Source organism: Candoia aspera, chromosome 7, assembly GCF_035149785.1.
Source record: "Candoia aspera isolate rCanAsp1 chromosome 7, rCanAsp1.hap2, whole genome shotgun sequence".
Lineage (NCBI taxonomy): Eukaryota > Metazoa > Chordata > Lepidosauria > Squamata > Boidae > Candoia > Candoia aspera.
The window spans coordinates 10,307,084-10,327,670 of NC_086159.1; the positions used below are offsets into that span (position 1 = coordinate 10,307,084).

A 20,587-nucleotide genomic window follows, 5' to 3' on the forward strand; every position below is an offset into this window, starting at 1 on the left:
TCACATATATCATGACATCATCATGCAAATTACATACATCATTTGATACATGACATTACTTGTTTCCCTGTAGCCTTTTATCCTGATCCAGGTATCAACATGCATGTTCTTCTATTTCCATGACTTCTTCTCTAGAGTTGAAATTATTTCCACTTCTTGTTCACCACCCTGTCCTCACAGACTGAAAATGGAGCATACCCTTCACCTTCAGATGGACTCACCAAAAATCTTTCAACATTTCAAGTCTTCCCTTCAGTTTGGGCAGTGGTGGCAGGAGAGAGGACTATTCCTTTTTCTTATCATTTTATTTTTAAGAAGAGATAGTTGGGAGGGGGTACCCCGTTCCTCTTCACTCCTTTTTCCTCTACTCAGAATCAGGAATTTCTGCTCAGCTCTCCCACCATACAGCTTAGATCTCAATCCTGCACATAGTCCGATTTCCCTTTGGGTCCAGCCAGCACTGACATGTTTAATATACCAGGTAACATTTTAGTCCATCACTAGCATCCTCTGGATCTTCTTAAAGAACAGTCTCCCTTGTACACAGGTGGGGAAGTCCCTTCTTGGGCACTTACTCTCCTGACCCTTTTGACCTGTTGACAGTACACATCCCTTGTTACCAGCCCCAAACATACATACATACATACATACATAAAAAGAAACCAAGAGAATAGAAATGGCATGGATTACAACAAACCCTGAAGACATTAGAAGGAATGACAAATAATCACATCAATCTTAAGTCTTTTGTTTAAACAACTCTTTGCCCTTTCTTTGCTTTCCCATAGGAAGGGAGGGAGGGGAGGGGAAGGGAAGAAAGAGAGAAGGGAAGGGAAGGGAAGGGAAGGGAAAGGAAGAAAGAGAGAAGGGAAGGGAAGAAAGAGAGAAGGGAAGGGAAGGGAGGGGAAGAGAACAAGGCTAACAATCAAAGGAAGCCTGGTAGTTCTGAACCATCTGACTACAAGAGACATTAAATAGCTCCATGTCTGCAAAAGGGTTGCTGCTTCTAAGGAATTTGTGCTGCATTAACTAAAGGTTTAAAACTTAAACTTTATCCTACTGATTAGCCTCCTTACTTCTGCTTCTCCTCCTTCCAAATCAGATCATGCCAAACCCTTCAGACTTTTGATTCCAGCTTCCAGATGACAGAATCCTAAGTATCACATAGTGGATTACCCTTTCTAAGCAGAGAAGAGCTCCCCCCGCACCCACACGCACACTTATCTTCCTTGTCTTCCAACTTGTCTGGCATTACTTAAACTGAATTATCCATTCCAGCTCATAGACAGAATCTGCCTAGACTATTTATCTCAAGATTCTGCATGTCACCTAACAGATTATCCTTTTTAATCCATACATAGAATCTATGTAACATGTGTCTTTAATTCATAGACACTGATGAGCTACAGTATCACTGAACAGATTATTTCTCTTAATCAGCCCATTATTGGCAGTTATAAGAGTGGGTGTTTTTTAAAAAATAATAATTGGAAGACAATCCATATGGCCTACCTTTAGTCTGAGGCAAACTAAATTCTGCCATATAACAGACACAGTTTGACCTAAGTACCCATTGCTGATGCCTCCCTGAGCCACACCTTCCGAACACACATCTATTTTAAACTAACAGGGATTTAATAGATGAAGTTTAGGCATGTTAAAACCAGAATTTGCGCTTGCATTGTTTTTTTTTTAAAACTGGAATTATGGATGGTGACTTTTGCCCAAGACAAAACTGATTATAATTGGATGAGATTGATGGTTAACATTTCTTGCTAACTAGCACCTACACGGAAAGGTAAGGCAGGAGCCAAACTACACATTACACAGAGTTAATAGAATAGATGTGGGCTTCTATTTCTCTAGCTTTGAAAACACTGGTGAAAGTTGCTTGATTTCAGCTCTGCCCAAAAGCAATACCCAAACTTGAACCAACAATAAATTAAGCCTAGTCTCTGGTATTTCAGAATGACCAAGCCAACTGTACCTTCCAGGGAGGGAATTTTGGTACCACAGCTTCAGGATCAGCTCTGAAAGACTAGAATCTGATAGTAATACATCTATGCTGCTTGCTATAGAGAGGTAGCCTTTCTTAATTATTCACAATAATTTTCACCGAAAATGTTGACCATGCTCCATTCGACAAAGGAGACACAACCCCATAGCAGCAGAACATGCTTATATGCCCATTACTACTGACACAACATAAACCAGAATTAGCTTCATTGATTTTGCACTGATGGAGGAAACAAGACAATAATCCCTGAATTCATCCCAAATATGTACATATATTGACAAGAAGATATACAACATATCAAGTTAGTTTTGATGCCTTGAAATTCCAGGGCTTCACTAATACATTTGGAATATGTTCTTGATTAAGGATTCTCACTTCATAAATTTGTGAAATTCATCACAGATGATGTTTACAGTGATTTTTCGGTTCAGCTTCCGCACACATAGATCCAAAGCTGGTGCTGGAAGAAGAGCTTTCCAATAGGCATTTCACCATAGATGTAATTTCTTTACTTGCATAAACAATCAAGTTGGCAGTCTTGCACACTTAAGATTGCTAAAGTTATTGGGATAGGATTGGGCTGCCTAATGCTTAGCATGGGGCAACGTAAAACGTAGTACGCTTTCCTTGTGATCATTTCTGTTCACTGATAAAATCTATTAATGAAAAAAGAATACGAGGAACAATACGCAGGGTTCTTATGCAAGTGGGAATGTATTCCCTTAACATCCAATCGAAGTTCCACTTGTTCTTTATGGGCATCACACATGCCTTGCATCCCTGCTTGATGTCATTCCACATATGTGACAGGGATTTCACCAATGGAAATGAATTCAGAATTTCTTTTCCAGGATGCCTTGGCAGCATCCATACAACATATTTCACTGAATTCACATCACAGAAAACAAGCCAGATGCCTCAACGAATGAAAATTCTATTAGATTATATAATAAGGTTGATATGAGTTTCTCGTGTACTTAGTTTCTTTCTTCATCCACCTAGAAACGGACATGGTATTTTGCTCCAGAGAAATCTCATTAGAAAGATGCTAATCCAGGGTAGCGGTCACGGTGCCCTCCAGAAATTTTGGACTATAATTCCTCTAATCTTTGCTACTGGGCATGTAAGCCCCAAATATCTGGAACCCACCAAACAGGCTGTGCACTAGATTATCACATGGTCTTGCTATGGGGTGAATTTGGGGTGGAGAGAATAATATCTACCAGATGGGAAGTTATGTGAACGCCTGTATTGACTCAAAAAGACATCAGGAGTAAAAGTTTTTCACTTGTTTTCTTCCTTCATCTGTGCTCATTTGTGATTTGAAATTTGAAGACCAAGAAGTTCCAGTTCATCTCAGTATACAGAATATGTAACAAAATAGCCTATGGCATGGAAGGCATTCTCTTATGATACTTACCTTGGGAGCAAATTGAAGCACAGAAATGTAGGGAGGCTGCAAGTCAGTTGAGAGAGGGTTGTGCAATTAAAAACAGGTCATTCATACACAGCCCTTGGCTACTCTGTCCCTAAAAAGTGCAAGGACACCACTTTCCACTAATGAGAATGTCACTAAAATTATTTTCTCCCTTGAAAAAAACATTGAAAACAGATTCACTTTCATCAAATTGAATGAGAACTGGTAGGGGAGAAAAGAAAGATGTTTTTTCCTGCACAGCACTCTCTGAAATAGCACTTTCAGTCACCAAATCATCTCTTTCTTCTCCCAAGCTCTATAGGTCAGCCCAGGACACATGAAGATCCATTTCATACTTTCTCTATAGACCAGCTAGAAGTGAGCAGCAATTAATAGGCTGAAAATCCTCTGAGGCAGACTCAAGTCTTACGAGAGTACCTTTTGCTTGTCTCAACAATTCTTCAGATAGTTTTCCTAAGGAAGAATCACCAAATTATAAATTTTGCTTGAGGTAGTACTTCGATGGCAGCCTAGGGCTATGATTCGAAGCAAAACTACTAGGGAGTGACTCAAGTTCTGAGGAGTGTGCTGTTGAAAAATGTTCAAACACGTGTGAACAAAAGGACTTACTAGTTCCACTTCTGAGATTCCTACTGGTCTGTTCTCTCAACATCTACAACTTGGGCCCTTCAGAGTTTCCAACTACATGGAAGAATACTTGTAGTTCCCAGGATTTCTTACCCATCCTCACACAGGACACAAAGATATATCAACATCACAGATAATACAAGAGAATACAATCACGCTTCTGACTTATTTGTTCTTTTACAACTTACAGACTTTTCACCTGACCAGTCAATTGTCACCTTTCCAATCCACACCTGGAGAACCCTGAAGCAAATCTGGGTTTCTATGTTTATGGATTGGTTTTCATTTCCACAAATTCCATTGCCAATCCAAATCCAATTCCATCATAAAAAATTGTTTTGCAAAAACACATTGGGCTTTCACGTTCAGGCTCTCGATTTTTCTCAAATTGTTTATTTATTTATTATCAAAATCTGAGTCACATGCTTTCAGTAAACCAGCCCATGGGGCCGAGCAACACTGGTTTCAACAGTACAACCATCAATTTACAAGAATAAAAACAAGCGGTAAGTAATAATAAAACTATAACACCGTATCAATAGAAGAGAATATACGTAGCTCAGGGTTGAACGGTGGAGTCCGTGGTGCTCTCTGAGCTTGGTTGTTGGCTTGCAGATGTTTCCTTGCCCAACTAGGCAACATCTACAGTGCTAGAAGGGAGTGGAGTTTGCTCTCTGTTTATATACAGTAGCTTGCCCTGACAGTGTTGGTGGGGGTGTTGTTTTCTCCTGGTAGTTCCTTGATTAGGCTGTTGTTTACTGCTTGATTGTTTGTCTGAGTTGGTAGTTCCTTGATTAGGGTATTGATTGGGGTAGTTCCTTGATTAAGATGCCTCTGGTGAAGTAAGCGATGCACTGGCTGTCCAGTCCCAGTGCCTGGAGGCTGTAGAGGTCTGGATGTGGAACAACAGGCTTCAACTGAACCCTGGCAAGACTGAGCAGCTTTGGGTTTTAGGGCTTTCCAGATCTGGGACTTTACCATCTTTGGTACTGGATGGGGGGCCACTGTCCCAGACAGACCCAGTGCACAGTCTAGGGGTCCTTCTGGACTCACAACTCCTGCTTGAGGAGCAGGCGGCAATCACAACTAGGAAGGCAACTTCATGCTGTGCACCTGTTGCGCCCGTTCCTGGATTGTCAGGCTCTGCTCAGTTACTCATGCCCTAGTCACCTCCCGTATGGACTATTGTAATATGCTCTACATGGGGCTGCCCTTGAAGAGTATCCGGAAGCTGCAGCTGGTACAAAATGCAGCGGCATGGACAGTAATGAGTTCCCCCAAGAGGATACACATTATACCTCTGCTTCGTGAACTGCATTGGTTGCCAGTTTGCTTTTCATTCAAGTGCTGGTTTTGACCTTTAAAGCCCTACATGGCATGGGACTGGGTTATTTGAGGGACCGCCTCTTCCCGATTACATCTACCCTTTCCATCAGTCTGGCAGGAGGGCATGCTGCAGGTCCCGTCTCTGAAAGAGTTCCATCTGATGGGACCCAGGAGATGAGATTTTTCTGCCGTGCTCCCCATCCTCTGGAACATCAACCCTCCCGAGGTGAGGTTAGCCCCGACCCTCACAGCCTTCCAGAAAGCCCTTAAAATGTGGTTTTTTCAGCAAGCCTGGGGATCCCCTGGTAATAGTGAGCCCGCGTGTTGGCTGTATTATGTGTAATATTCTCCTGCTTGTGGTTTTGTTTCTATCTTTGTTTCCTGTTTTAATTGTTTTTAACTGGTTTTGTAGTATGTTTTTAATAGAAGGTTTTGCTGTATGCCATCCAGAGTCACTTTGTGTAAGATGGGTAGCCATATAAATGTGACAAACAAATAAATAACCACACAAATAAATGAATGAATAAATAAATAAATGCAGCTAATAGAAGGCTTCCCTTGCCACTGTATTCACATGAGGACTTAGGAAATAACATAGATCAAGCAGCACCCTCCAAGTTGCAAGCCTGGTGTTTTGAGAGCATAAGACCGTGTCCAGGACAGGCAAAGTTCCCTCAAATCTAAAAGAGCCATCACTAGCCAGCAATCCCTCAGATATGTCTGCGTTCAGCTTTAGTTTGTTATACTCTATCCAGGCAACAATCCATTTCAGGTAGTCCATAAGGAACAGTGGTCAATCCAACTTATGAACAAATGAATTTTGCTCTGGTCTAACTCTTCTAAAAAGCAGTTATTGAAGAAAATCTGCACCACCCTATAACAATAAAACATATAAACCATTCAAGCAGGTGGACAAGTGTGTGCCCATATGAATGAGAATCACCTGTGAGCATGTGCAAGCCAGGAGAAATCCCAGTGTGATGCTAAAAAAAGTTCACTCTGAAGTGCAGAGTCAGCTGACACTAAAAAATAAAGATGGCAACCTATGATCCATGGCTGAAATAGAGACTCACCCATGTTTTTGTAGCCCTCAGGGCCTCCAAAATCCCATCAATTAATTTTGACAGTAACTTGCTAATTTTCTGTACTTAAGGCTTAAAATAGATGTCTTAAAGCCTCTAGATGGTTTAACACATAACTTTTTTTTTGCTTTAAACAAGACTCCGCATCTACCTCACCTCCGAAAAAACAGACCACCCATTTCAGCCCCATCCTTTCTATGAGCACTTCACCACCTGTTAGCCCCACAGGGTAGCCCAGCCAAGAAGCACACCCAGGAGGATTAGCTCTATATTTACTGTAAGGCTACATGAACAGAATCTTGCAAGACTGAAAGTATTTCTCCCCTCCTCTCCTTTTACTCTGTGGAAAACTAGGGAGGGTTTTCCTCCTGAAACATTTCCCACGTCTAACCTCTTTCTGTGGGCTGAGATACCTCATACACAGTGGTTGTCCCATCTGCAGCTCTCTCTCCTGTCTCCCAAGGTCATTCCCACAGACCATTATGCCACCACTTTGCTCCTTGGAAACCTTTTTTTTTTAAATTGCTTCCATTGACCCCATCTTTGCTATAAATGCAAGGATTTGGAATGATATTTTGTTAACTTTCCTGGTTAACCATAACCCACTGTTATCTGGTACGAAAAGAAGACTGTTATCTTGCTTTCCACAAAAAGCACACTTGGCTGCAACCACATGAAGGTGAGTCCTTGGTCTTGGATTAGCACTGGCTCTCTGGTGCCTTCTTTCCCCCTCCTCTGAGATGTAATGCCCAACAGAATGGCCAGGGCGAGCAAATGATTACAGCTGTTTCCACCCACAAGAACGACAACGGTGCAAAAGCATTCCCAGCAGCAGCAGCATTTCAAACACCACTGAAGAGAAAAAACAGTTTCCTTCTTTTGATATAACTCAACTTCTCTGGAAAACAAAAGTGCTGAGGGGCAAGGGACAGTATCCTACTTTCCATGATTATCTGCAATTCACAGATTCCTCTTTCCTGGAATAATGAAGTGTGTTTTGATTTTCTCTGGACACCTGGAAAATGGGGTTACTTCAGCTGTGGGGGGCAATTAATGAAAGGTGTCAATGAGTGATACCCTTCTAGGATACCAGACAGATGCATACAACCAATTTTACTTTTTATGTTGCCCAGTTTCTCAGCTTCCTAACTTCATGCAATTTTCCTCTTGTTTCTGCATCAGTTTGCAATTTTTCCAGGCACATTTCTGCTATTATATACCCTTTTTAAAAAGTAACCTTAATTTTAGAAGCCCCTCTTTTCTAATATCAGGCATCATCTGAGAAGGGCAAATTAAATAGGATTATATCACATTTCTAACTAAGGAGCAGTTGTTAAGTACAGAATCTGAAATACTTTCATAGACATCCTCTCAATCTGTCTTTCCCTCCTTCTCTTCCTTGGAAATACCTTTTGGAAGTACAGATATTCCTCAACTTACGACCATAATTGGGACCAGAACTTCTGTTGCTAAACGATGCAGTCATTAAGTGACTCACATGCAATTTTGCAACCTTTGACATGGTCAAGTGAATGCAGCTCCTCCCGTTGACTTTGCTTGTCAGAAGCCACCTGGGAAGGTTGCAAATGATGATAATGAGACCCTGGGATGCTGCAACCATCATAAATACATGTCGGTTGCTAAGCACCTGAATTTTGATCATGTGACTGCATGGACACTGCAATGGTCGTAAGTGGGAGGACCGGCCATAAGTCACTTTTTCAGCACCGTTGTAACTTCAAACGATTGTTAAATGAATGGTCGTAAGTCGAGGACTACCTGTATCTCACAAAGCATCTTAGGAGTGTCTTATGAAGCAGATGGGAGTAAGGGTATATACTTGTGTATATCAGTAGCACACAGAAAAGTTATCCTGTATTTTTCTCTACAGAAAGACAAATTACTTTCATATTTTTTTCTCAAAGGAAAAGAGAATTTCAATGAAATTCTCATGGGTTGAGTTTAAGGACAACGTACAAAGAGGGTAAGGCTTTTATCATGGTGCTGCATCTGCCATCTTGCAGATTTTGACCCCCAATGTGTCTGATGGCCTATTTTATCCAAAATGGCACTGCCAAGATAAATACATCAAGCAATTAATTAAACGGAAGAGCTGGGAAACCTTTAATAAGGACCTTCTGTTCATGACGAAAGCACAGATCCAATACATGTGCAAGTAGGTATCCCTCTAGTGTTGTTTTGGCAAATTTAGCTCCAACAATGCTTGGCTTGTTGCTCTTCATGGAGGCACACGTGCCATATGATAGAGTCCTGAATGGCCATCCTGGCTTTCTTTTCGTCTTCTCAGAAAAGAAGTGCAAGCTAAAATCATTTATCAGTTGAACACCTTCCTTTCTGCTACTACAGTGACCAATTTTCCCAGCTGACATTCCAGTTAGTAGCAAGAGCAGTAACAATGCACTCAAGAGAAATCAATGTTCAGGCAAGAGGCCTTTAGCAGATCTTCTAAGTGGGTGCGCCTCTTCTCCTTCTGGTCCCTCTGGTCACCCTTCCCAACCATTTGACCTCTATTCTTCAGTTAAAACCACATAGCCATCCACTGCAAGATGTTTAAGTCAGATTGTTGTGTCTGTCTGTGATGAGTCCTGTGATGAGGAAGATCTGGCTTCTCTTCAGGAGACAATGGCATCTCAGCCAACTTTCAGGGAAGAGCCTGAGATGATTGTTTTGCTTAAAGAGGACACAGCTAGAGATGATGATTTGCTGGAATCTGCTTCTCCTCCAGATTCAAGAGAGTGGAGGCAACGGAGTGAAAATGTAGTGAGCAGCTCAGTTTAGGAGCTGACAGCATTAGAACTTTGCTAGGAGAGTAATTTGGCACTGTCTGGGGGAGATACTTTGCTCTGCAGAGTTATGCTTGCCCTTTGACCCCCTTCAGTGTTGTTTGCAATTGAGATTCTTCTTAAGCATCTCATGAACCTCCCTTGTGAACCCAGATCCTTCTACCAGGACTCTAAGATGGACTCTTGACTTCCTATTTTGACTATATCTTTGGTTTAGACTTCAGCCCGCAAATTAAGAAAATCAGGCTACAAACAAAGGACTGCTTTATCTGTAAGGGGCTACTCGTTTCAGATTTTCTAGTCCACTTCTCACAGCTTTTTCTCTACATTAGACCAACTATGCCAATTACTTAAGAGTGATTTATAGTAATTACAGCAGTAAAGCAGGACGCAAGTAGATGTTACAATTCCTTCTCATTGCTGTCATTAATACTCCTTTGCTTAAAAGAAACTAATAGGGTAAAACAGCAAGGAGAGGGATCTTGAGGGTTGAAAGTTAGCCCTCTGTTGGGATATGAGCCTTGGCAAACACCTGAAAATGCAATTCCTGTTTTCAGTCTTACCAACATTTCTATTCCTCTATTTTCACTGGTTGCCCACAAATCTGATTCCAACATTCTTAGCCATCAGCGCATGATTTTATAGTCCCAATCTACCAGGACACAGTCTTTTCAATACTAAGTTTGATTTGTGTTTTAAAAAGTACAAGATATAATACATAAGGGGGGAAAAATGCATCTGTCATGGCTTACATGTTGTCCTCTCGCACAAGCCCTCTTTCAAAGAGAAGGAGAAGCTAGATGAGGATAAAGTGTATAGAGAAGCTAATTCTGAGGAATTCTGCAGGGAAGTGTCTTTGAAGCCTCGACAAAATAACTTTCCACTTCCCTTCAACCCTAGGATCAGATTTTGAAGCAGAGTCCACAAGAGTGCCAGGCTTTGCTTGGCACCAGACACCAGAGGGATGAAGAAATGGGTCATCATTTATTTATTTATTTATCATATTTATATAAGCACCTATCTCATCTATATGGATGTAGGTGTCTGTTGCCAAGTAAGCTTCTGTTTTTGAGTAGACTAGCAATCACGATACATTTTAAGCAGCACCAACTATGTTTAGATGGAAACTAGAGCTTTTTTTTGTTTGGTGTCATTCAAACGTTTGAACAGCTCATATGATAGCCTGATCCAGATTGTTCTGAGCTTTGAAATCAACACTTGCTGTGATTTCTCAGAAAAACCTAATTCTGCCAGAACTTTGATTATGCTTACCTTCAACCCTTTGAATTTTGATCTAGATCAACCTTTCTCAACCTTTTGACCCTGGAGGAACCCTTGAAATATTTTTCAGGCCTTGGGGAACCCCTGCACGTTCAGGCTGAAATATAGGCCAGAAGTTACAAAATTATGTGAATGTGTAGGCCTGTAGATATGCATTAACCGTGTTCTTGAACTAAAAATAATGAAACTTACCTCTTTAATGTGAAGTTGCCTGAATTTGAAATAATTTTTTAAATAAAGCGTGATCTCCCAGGGAACCAGGGACCTCTCATGGAACCCCAGAGTGCCACAGAACCCTGGTTGAGAAACCCTGGTCTAGATTCTGGGGCCCTTTGTTTTAAACCCTAGATTAGAACTTGGTTAACAGATTGCCTGACTAGTAGTATGGAAGACTGACCATGTTGAGAGTTTTAGAGAAGAGAAAGGACCAAAGAGAGTAGAGTCCTGCTAAAAATGGCCAGGGCTCCAGGGCCACGCAGAAACAAACAGCTGTTAGACAGTGAGACTGAAATTTATATTTATTTATATTTATTTATATTTCAAATTTCATCACTGCCCATCTCACTCAAAGAGTGACTAAGATACAAGAGCTTCAGCTTTAGCAGGAACATACAGCCAAATTTTACCATGTCCTAATGTGACTCCTACTCTCTAATGAAGAAGTACAAAATGGAATGAAAAACATGCCTGATAGAATTGAAGTCACTTATATTGCAATTTCTTTTCTTTTCTTTTTCTTACAACCTTTTCGACAACAAAAATAAGGTTTACCTTTTATTTCTCCAAAGTTCCCTGATCCCATGGCAAGGAGCTTGTCTTTCCAATCTTTTGATAGTAGCTTTTCAATACTGGGGGTTTCTGAAAGAAGGGAAAGAGAAAAAAAAAAACATAAGGAAATCAATCTGACTGATAGCACAATAGAACTCATTAAAAGTCTATCTGCTAAAAATAAGTGAGATCCCAACCTGGACCCCAGTTCATAATGACTTCATCAAGATACTGATAAGAGGGGAAAGCAGGAAAAAAAGAATGTGTTTTGTCACCTGCTGTTTTAAAATCATTAGCTTTTCCTCTTTCTGAACAAAGCTGTTCCATATGACAATGGGCACACAAAAACCTGGCGTGTATTGTTTTTCAATTTAGAGAACAAGTTTCTGCTTATAATGGATGCTTGTCAATTTCAGGGTGTTAGCCTGCAGTCAAAAAAATATAATTATGTTGATAAAATGCAGAGGGCAGGGGAGAGAGAGGAGGAAAACAAGGCAAAGAATTAGTGCCTAAATCTGCTACATGTAATTATATCCCTCGGTGTGTTTACAATTACATCCACTTTACAATGTGTTTAAACATAGTGTGGTGGTAAGCATGCTGTGGCAAGATTTTTTTTAACCCCTCTGCCCTGTAACAGGTTTTGGAGTGTGTGAAGGTGAAAATGTGGCCCTGTCTGCAACCCTAAAGCCACCAAGTTGCAGATGAGGGGCCAAGCTCTGCCTTTTGCAGCCATGCGAATCTGGGAAATGATACAGCTGCTTTAAAGAGTTGCAGACAAAAGGCCAAGTTCTACTGCATCAAGTCCATCAAGTTTTCCTGCGTCTCCCCATGGCCAGGTTAATATCGACAGACAGACCAAAAACAGGATTTGAAAACAATCTAACCTTCCCTTGTTTATCTTTTTGTTTCAACCTGGAAATAGTACAGTATATAAGTATCTGAGTAACAGGCAGTGATTGACTGAGGATATATTCTCCATGAATTTATTCCAAAGATCTATCTAATAGCCATTATTTTTTTTGGGGGGGGGACTACATTTTCTATCAATCTAACTAATTTCATTTAAACACTATCTAAGTTAGGGTGCATCTCCACATCTTGTGGGACTGAATCCTATAATTCTTTAAAACAGAGTCTGCAGGATTAGATCCTTGGTGTTGGATCAGGTGCTTTAGAGATACCACCACAACCCAGAATTTACATATTGTTCACTTAAAAGGTACATTTTTATGATTTATCTATCCACACACAGTTTCAGTATTGATCATTCTTTTACTCTGTCCTTGCTTTTCACACGAGACTTTATTTCATGCAATTGTAAAATACAAATCCTAATACAACCCACAGGACTTTCAACTTGCTTTCAAACAATGTCATTGTATATTCTTGTCAGCATTTAGAAAGGTGCACAATTATAATAACTTTCAATCCTGCAATTAGTACTGCATTCAGTAAGAAAATAGAGTGTAGTAAAAGATAAGTGCTCCAGTATATTCCATCTAAATAACAATGGCCACAGTGACTATCTTTATCTTAGACATATAACTGCTATCCCCCACTTCTGTGCTTAGGTGTATTTGAGCCAGCATTTGTCTACCCCCTACTAGGAATTAAAAGGGGTGTATGTTAACTTTTCAAAGGAACTGTCTGGCCTAGAGATTGTACATTATTAGCAGCTCGTTAATTTTCTTCCCAGAAAGACAAAATAGAAGAAGGAAGGAAGGGAGGAAGGAAGGGAGGGAGGGGCATTACAACGAATTATTTATTAAACTACCTAATTTTGTTCAGTTTGTTCATTTTGTTTTTCAAAACTGACATCTCCACCGTAAATGATAGTCAAAAGCCAGGAACAGACTGCTAAACAATCACAGGTCATTTTGGTTTAGCTTGCTCCATGAACCCCACATATTTCTCAACCATGGTTTATCCAAATTGAAATGCATGAAGCTGATTGATGAGTAGCCTTGGAAATATTTCCATATCTAATTTTCTCAGGGCTTTGGTAACAATTGCATCTTCATCCTAAACATAGGATGCAACTTCTCCATGACAGAAGAAATTGCAATAGCTTTATTTTGGGAACTGCTCAGATTTTGGGTTTGGATACTCAGCAATGCAATAAATCAAACTAAGAGAGTTCTAGCAGTCCAGCTCAAGTATAATGCAAAATGCGTCATATTTTGAACTTGAAAATTATGACACAATGGATTAAGAATAACACTTGTCATCCTAGTAGGTTTGGGTCCCCTCCTCCTAGCTACTTCCAAATTTATTTATTCATTTATCAAATTTATACGGCTGCCCATCTCACAAGAAGTGACTCTGGGCGGTGTACAGCCAAAAAGTATAAAACAATAAACATGTCAAAAGTTTTTGAAAAATTGCAATCCATTGACCCCCTCCCCCAATTTTGGGAAATAAAAATTTTCTGCATTGTTCATGATGGAAAGGGTCTGCAGAGGATTGTTGCTCTATGCTAGAATCATGCATTGCACAATGCTAAGTATCCATTACAGGTCAACATCTTGTCTACGTGAGATGCACAGCATACTGGGCAGGTTGTCACTTCCCCCCACCAAACCCCATGGTCACCTTTGGGCATTCAAATAGTCTGGGCTCCAGATTAAGAGGAATGGGGCACTCCAGGTGAAATGCCGGAGAAATGTTTCTCATGTATGTTCATAACAGGAAGCCAAATGGGGCAGCTTCTGGCCCTTTAGAGAACTGCTACCTGTCTTCTTTTAGAAGATAACATTGGCTAATTCATGGTATGGGGATAAAACCTGAATACATACATACATACATACATACATACATAAAATGTGCAGAGCACATTTGGTTCCAAATTACATGATACTTTAGTGAAATCAGTTGGAGTGAATTCAGCCATGAGTCCCTAACCAAGTCCTGGAAGGCCTTTGAGAAATAGTTCTGTTGACTGAGTGAGCTGGGGTGACCTCTATGGCGCTCAATCACATTATCAGTAGACAATTATAGATAATTATAATTATCAGTAGATAATTACAGTAGATAATATTATGGGTATTGTTTTGTATACTGCTTAGAGTCCATTGCGACTAAAGCAGTTAAAGAAATAAGTGTAACTGATTTCAACAGCTTTATTCCAAACACGATTAGATCTGGAACCAGCCTTACTACATATATTTTTTTAATTTTCTACCTCAGTCCAACCTCATCCCACATTAATGGGAAGAAGAAGTCCTCAGCATACTGCTCTGACCTCCTAGAGGGAAGACAGGATGTAAATTGAACTGATGAATAAAATAAAAAGTCCACAATAAACATCAGAACAATTAAAATTGAGGTTATATTTTACAGGAAATAGAAAAGTAAGCAGCTTCCCCCAAATTGTGATATGCTAATAAAGTTCGACACTGTGGTAGCAATGCCCATCCAACTGTTTCAGGAACAAATGATGATGGAGGTGGTCAGGCCTCATTCTTCAACCGAAGCATTGCTGACATAGCCAGTGTGTGCAAAAGGGCATTCAGTCCAATCTATATGGATGTAAACCAAATGAATATGGGTACTCCCACTGAAGGTGGCATTGAGAGTTAAAGAAAACTTCTCAGCAACCTTGAATAACTAATATAAACATTGCTATTTTCTTTTTGCCTTTCTGGTATCGCTTCAAAAAAAAAATCCTTGAGTAGTAAGTAAATAGGCCAGCATATCACAGTGTTTGCAGTAGAAGACTGTCAGTCATTAAAAGCTAACAAACCTTCACAAAGCAGGAATGCAGTAAAATAAATCTATTCTGGACTAACAATAGACTACAGAACCTACAGGCTCCATTTTGCTTCAGTCTATTGTAAGCAAGGTCCATGACAAAGCCTTCCTCCTGCAGCTAGACACAATATTCACCTTAGAGCGTTGGTAAAGAAACAGAAGACTTCTTTGAAACTTGCAGAGTTAAAGCAACAGTTACCTGATTTAGGGATGTCAAAAGACACTGGTCTGCTGCCATTAGCTATATCTCCACTGCGTTGGAGATATACTTGCATCTTCCTTGAAACAACTGTAGCCTCTGAACAGACACCTCATTCAATAATGGACAAAGCTACATCGGACCATTTTCAAAATGGTGTTAAGGAAATTATGTACCAGTTCATAGGACTCCGAATGATGGTTATCTGTAATGGGAATCTCATATTAAGAACCTTGGAAATTCCTAAGGATCACTGCTGAATGAGCAGGGATGGGAGATAAATTTAGTTAACTCACTTTTGAATCCAAATAGACCTAATTCACAGTTGTTCAGCTAATTCACACATCGAAATAAAGGTCTTTTGAGTTTTCTGTTTCTTCAAATGTTGTGCTTTAGTATCCAACAGAAAAATGCGTTGAAATGTAGATTATGAAGAAAATAGGATATGCAAAATTGGGGGGTGGGGTGGGGAGGCAACAAAAGCACAGAATTTGCTTTTCTTGTAAAAAAAAACAACCATGTATTACAAAAACTACATACTAAAATGCATGTTGATTTTCATGCCAAATTTTTAAAATGCAAATGAATATAGAGATGGGACAAAATTAACCTGGACTTGAAACAAATGCAAATATATATATAGAGAGAGAGAGAATGAAGATGCAAATCTGATGTGCATAGCCTGTGAAAGCTTTTTTTTAAAAAAGATTTTTTTTATCCTGCCTTTATTATTTTTATAAATAACTCAAGGTGGGGAACATGCCTAATACTCCTTCCTCCTCCTGTTTTCCCCACAACAACAACCCTGGGAGGTGAGTTGGGCTGAAAGAAAGTCACTGGCCCAAGGTCACCCAGCCGGCTTTCATGCCTAAGGCGGGACTAGAACTCTCAGCCTCCTGGCTTCTAGCCTGATGCCTTAACCACTAGACCAAACTGACTCTTGTTCCTGTGCTCACCAATATTTCTGGGATTATAACTGCAGTTTTCACCCATATCTTCCATACTGCAGGTGTGACTCATGGAAGAAAAGAGATTCTAGCAATTGCTGTCTCCATGTATGAACTGTTTGTCATTTATAGCATTTAGATGGCCATCCACCTCTAGAACAATGAGACTCTGGGTGATGTACAATAAACAAATAAACCAAATAAACAATACCAACTAAAAACAGATATAAAGAATTAATCAGTGACCGGGGACTCAAATTCATTGCAATAATTGATTTATTATGCTTCCAGACAAAATCTCCAATCAGCCTGACCCAACTGCCTGAGGCACGAGCCAGGTTTCCACTGCCTCTCTAAAGGCCTGCAGGGTCTTTTCATCCAGTGCAAAAGGCAGAGTCGAAATCTTTCTAGCCTCTCAAAAGACAATTTTACATTTACCGGTGCTTTTATGTCCCCACTGTTCCAGCAATTTCATTGGCTGTTTTGCAACCATTCTCATTCTCTTTAATAGGAAATAAATTGCTTCTTTAAAAAAAAAAAACTTGTTTTATAGATGACATCCTGGGTCCTTACACTTTGTGCCAGACAGAAATCAATTTGGAGATATATAGATATACATGGAGAAAATTTGCTTCCTACTTCTAGGCACTCAAATTCAAAAGGTCATTTGTGCCCACTTCTCCTTGTTATTCCCTTAGTTATGAGATACTCCACCAAAAGAAATTTGAAAGATATTCTAAAGTACTCAGAAAATGATATAGCTCTACCCCCCAAGAGAAGACGCCTTTCGGGAAATCCTGCCCCATGGAACAGGCTTTGGGCAAGATGGCTTGGTATTAAGGAACCAATTATTATTACATTTTGAAAGAGGAGATGCTTGGCCTAAGGTTCCAGGAACAGGGGGAATCCTAAATAGCCAAATAAGCAATAATTTTAAAGTAATGTCAGTTACTGTAATGGGATGTGGGAGACAGGAGGAAGAGCTGCAGCCAGGCAATGGTCAGACAAGAAATATCTGGGCCCACAGAAGGGATAGAGCTGGAGAAAGCATCTCAGAAGGGACCCTCCCTAGTTCTCCAGAAAGTAAAGACAAGGGAGGGGAGATGTGCTTTCAGACTTGCAAGATTCTGTTACTGTAACCTTACAATAAAGGTAGTGTTAGTACTCATGGTTTTGGTTTCCTGTCTGCACTACCTCAAAAGGCTGACCATTACAATGAGAAAATCTATTTGCAAGGATTTAACACATCCAATATTTCTAAGGTGAGGGTACGTGACAACTGTTATGATCTCACTCTTTCACCAAGAGCTCAGAATCGAATGTGGCAGGTTATCTGTAGTGCCAAGAACTTGGTATATCAAGGAACAAAGTTGAGTCCCAACATCTCCAAGTGTGGCAGGGAAAATCTGCTGTCTCAAACCTTGGAGACCAGCTGGCATTCAGTGGAGACCATATTGAATTAGGAGGACTAGCAACCTGACCTGTGGTCCTTAGTCAGTGCTGTCTCAGTGAGCTGGCTTTAACTCATATAGATGGGCAGCAGTTGAGAGCACTAAGCCTGTCTCCTCCAGGTCTAAACTTCTAATCAACACAATCTTTCTGACATTCCAAGCAGAGTCTCCGATCTCAGTATCAATGTCCTGTCTGTTCTACTCAATGCACTTTTATTCCCCAAAGTGCATTGGGCATCCTATAGAGTTCTTACCACTTGCTACCATCTATTTTAGCCTTTGTCAACCACCCTGTGAGAACGAAGAACGGGATGAGCCCAAGGTCACCTAACCATCACCACGGCTGATCAGGCTCTGAAAAATGGATGTCCTTGGGCCTTGTCCCTGTACCCTTAGCACTGCACCAGCCTGCCTTTTCTTAGCAGCCTCTGGCAACATCACCGTTTTTGGAAGAAAAAGGAAGAGTCTGGTGTTTAAAAAATGAGAATCTCACCTTCTTTGGCTGAAGATTTGAAATCTCCCGCTGCTGTTGTTCTACCAAGGCAGATCATATTTGGATTCATTAGCACCCTGTTCCTCCTTGGCGTTCCTGCCTTTAGCATTCTCTCTCTCTCTCTCTCTTCCTTTCCTCCTTGCTCACTTTGACAGCTGTCTTCCCATCATCCCAACAGGTGCTATTAGTCCCCGAACAAAGGCCAAGGCTTTTAAGCCACTGGCTGTTGACAAGTGAAAAGGAAACAACTAATGGCTCGGCACTGCTCTTCTCCCTGGGTCACTCAGCCAACGGTAATCGCTATTATTTTTATTTATTAGTTCTGCTGCACTGTCCTCTAACCTGCCTTTGCCCACCCGCCTCCGCTCCCTTCATTCCGTGACAGCCAGGAGCATTTTAACTTTTAATAAAAAGGGGGAGAGCACCCCCAGCAACTGAGCAAGCTTTTTTGGTAAAGTGCCTGGCTAATGAATGTTGTCCATTTAGAGCTGGATAATTTATGATGTCAGCAAAGTCAGGAGGGGGAAGGGAGTTGGAACCGGGATTTCGGCAGTTGCGTCGTGGCAAGCACTGCAAGATGCAAGCTGAGAGGAAATGAGGGAAAGAACAGAGCAACAGCAGACCCGAAGTTAGGGTAGGTTTTTCCTTCTGGAAGATGCGATAATGGAGATCTTAATTCACTAGCAGCAGACAACTTGATAAGCTGCAAGAAAGCATAAAGTGACCCCTTAAAACCTGGCTCTGTACTCAGATGAGGATGGTTGGTAGACCTCTGGTGGCATGTTTTGGTTGTTTGACATTGCTTTTCCCTGCACTTTCTTCTGGATTATATATTTTCTGTTTTTATTGTTGTATTCTGTAAGCCACCCAGAGTCATATAGAATGGGGCATCAGAGGAAGGAAGGATGGAAGGATGGATGGAAGGAAGGAAGGAAGGGATCTACCTATATGTATTCAATGAAGAAGGGAGGGAGGGAGGAAGGGAAATGGCGTGCCAATCCAGTGCCTTGTTGGATGTCATGCAAAATCACATTATTGAGTTGGGCAACCTTATAAATCCAGTAATAAATAAATAAATAAATAAAATTGCCCTGGGGTGCACACCAGTAAATAAATAAAGCTAGGTTATGTCTTTTAAAAAAGACAACCTAGGTTTAGGATTCTGAATCAGCGCATTTAATAATGCACATAGTTACGGAGGGTCACTTGAGCTTCCTCCCATGCCAGCCCATGTGGAACAGCCTCTCTGCAAGCTGTGCCACACGGCCATGGGACAGAGACCTTTCTGGCAGGAATCAGAACAAGCCCTTGCTATGTGCCCTTTGCCCCTGATATGGCAATTCTGTAAATACGGAAGTTGCATGAAAGAGCATTAAGAAAAGTGATTTTGGGGTAGTCCAGGGTCTGTGTGATGACAGCAGGGCTATTAAATTTGGATTAAACAATAGCAGATGATCACAAGATGGCCGCACAGAGTGGCCATCGGGATTTTCGCAGCCCAATGTGAGAAGCTGAGGGGAGGCTGGGAGAGCCATGGGAGGAATATTAGGCAGAGACTGAAGAGGAATTCATTAGTAGTTTATTTCATAAACAGCACTTCATTCCAGGCTGCAAAAAGGCCAGGAAGGAGAGATTCAAAGCATTCTGAGAGACTCTGCCTTAATGACCTGACTAATAAATGAGGGCTGGAGGTTCCTGTGGCAATCAGCAAGTTTCTATTCTTTATCTTTGATTCTTGCATTACAACCCATTCTTGAGGTCTGTGGAAGTCATGTTTCCTGAATTGTGCCCTGAGGTACTGGGCTTGGCATCTAGATCTAGTAACCCTAGATGCAAGGAGAGGAGAGCTATAATAAGCTGAAAGTCAGAAATGTAGGAAGCCACTGAATACCAACTCAGAGCTTAAGTTTATCACTCTTGCTGTTTATTTTATCCTGACTTCAACAAATTTCATGGACTAACCTTTCCATGGAAATAGAGTCAGGACCTTCTAAAAACAAAGAAGGGGCTGTTGCAAAAAGCTGAAGAGTCTCTTCACCAAGGCCTCTCACTCAGATGTCAACCTTCTAGGTCAGCCTTTCTCCAACTTTTGAACCCGGAAGAACCCCCGAAATATTTTTCAGGCCCTGAAGAACCCCTGCACATTCAGGCTCAAATAGAGGCCATGAGTTACAGAATGATTATATTCATTTCAGGTGTAGGCCTGTATATATGCATTAATAGTGTTCCTAAACTGAAAATAAAGAATGAAACTTACCTCTTTAATGGGAAGTTGTCCAAATTTGAAATAATTCTTTAAATGAAGTGTGATCTCCCAGGGAACGCCTAGTGACCTCTCCCGGAACACTAGGGATCCACAAAATCCTGGTTGAGAAACCCTGTTCTATCTATTTCAGGAATA

The 20,587-nt window shown here is 40.8% G+C and overlaps 1 protein-coding gene across 1 annotated transcript in view; it reads right to left on the minus strand.

The window, feature by feature from the left end:
* SOX5 (SRY-box transcription factor 5) overlaps window positions 1-20,587 on the minus strand; it is a 412,396-nt gene that overhangs the window by 252,084 nt on the left and 139,725 nt on the right. Inside the window, exon 3 of the mRNA XM_063308662.1 lies at window positions 11,347-11,433. Within this exon, the coding sequence (XP_063164732.1) occupies window positions 11,347-11,433 (87 nt within the window). The remainder of the gene's footprint in view (window positions 1-11,346; window positions 11,434-20,587) is intronic.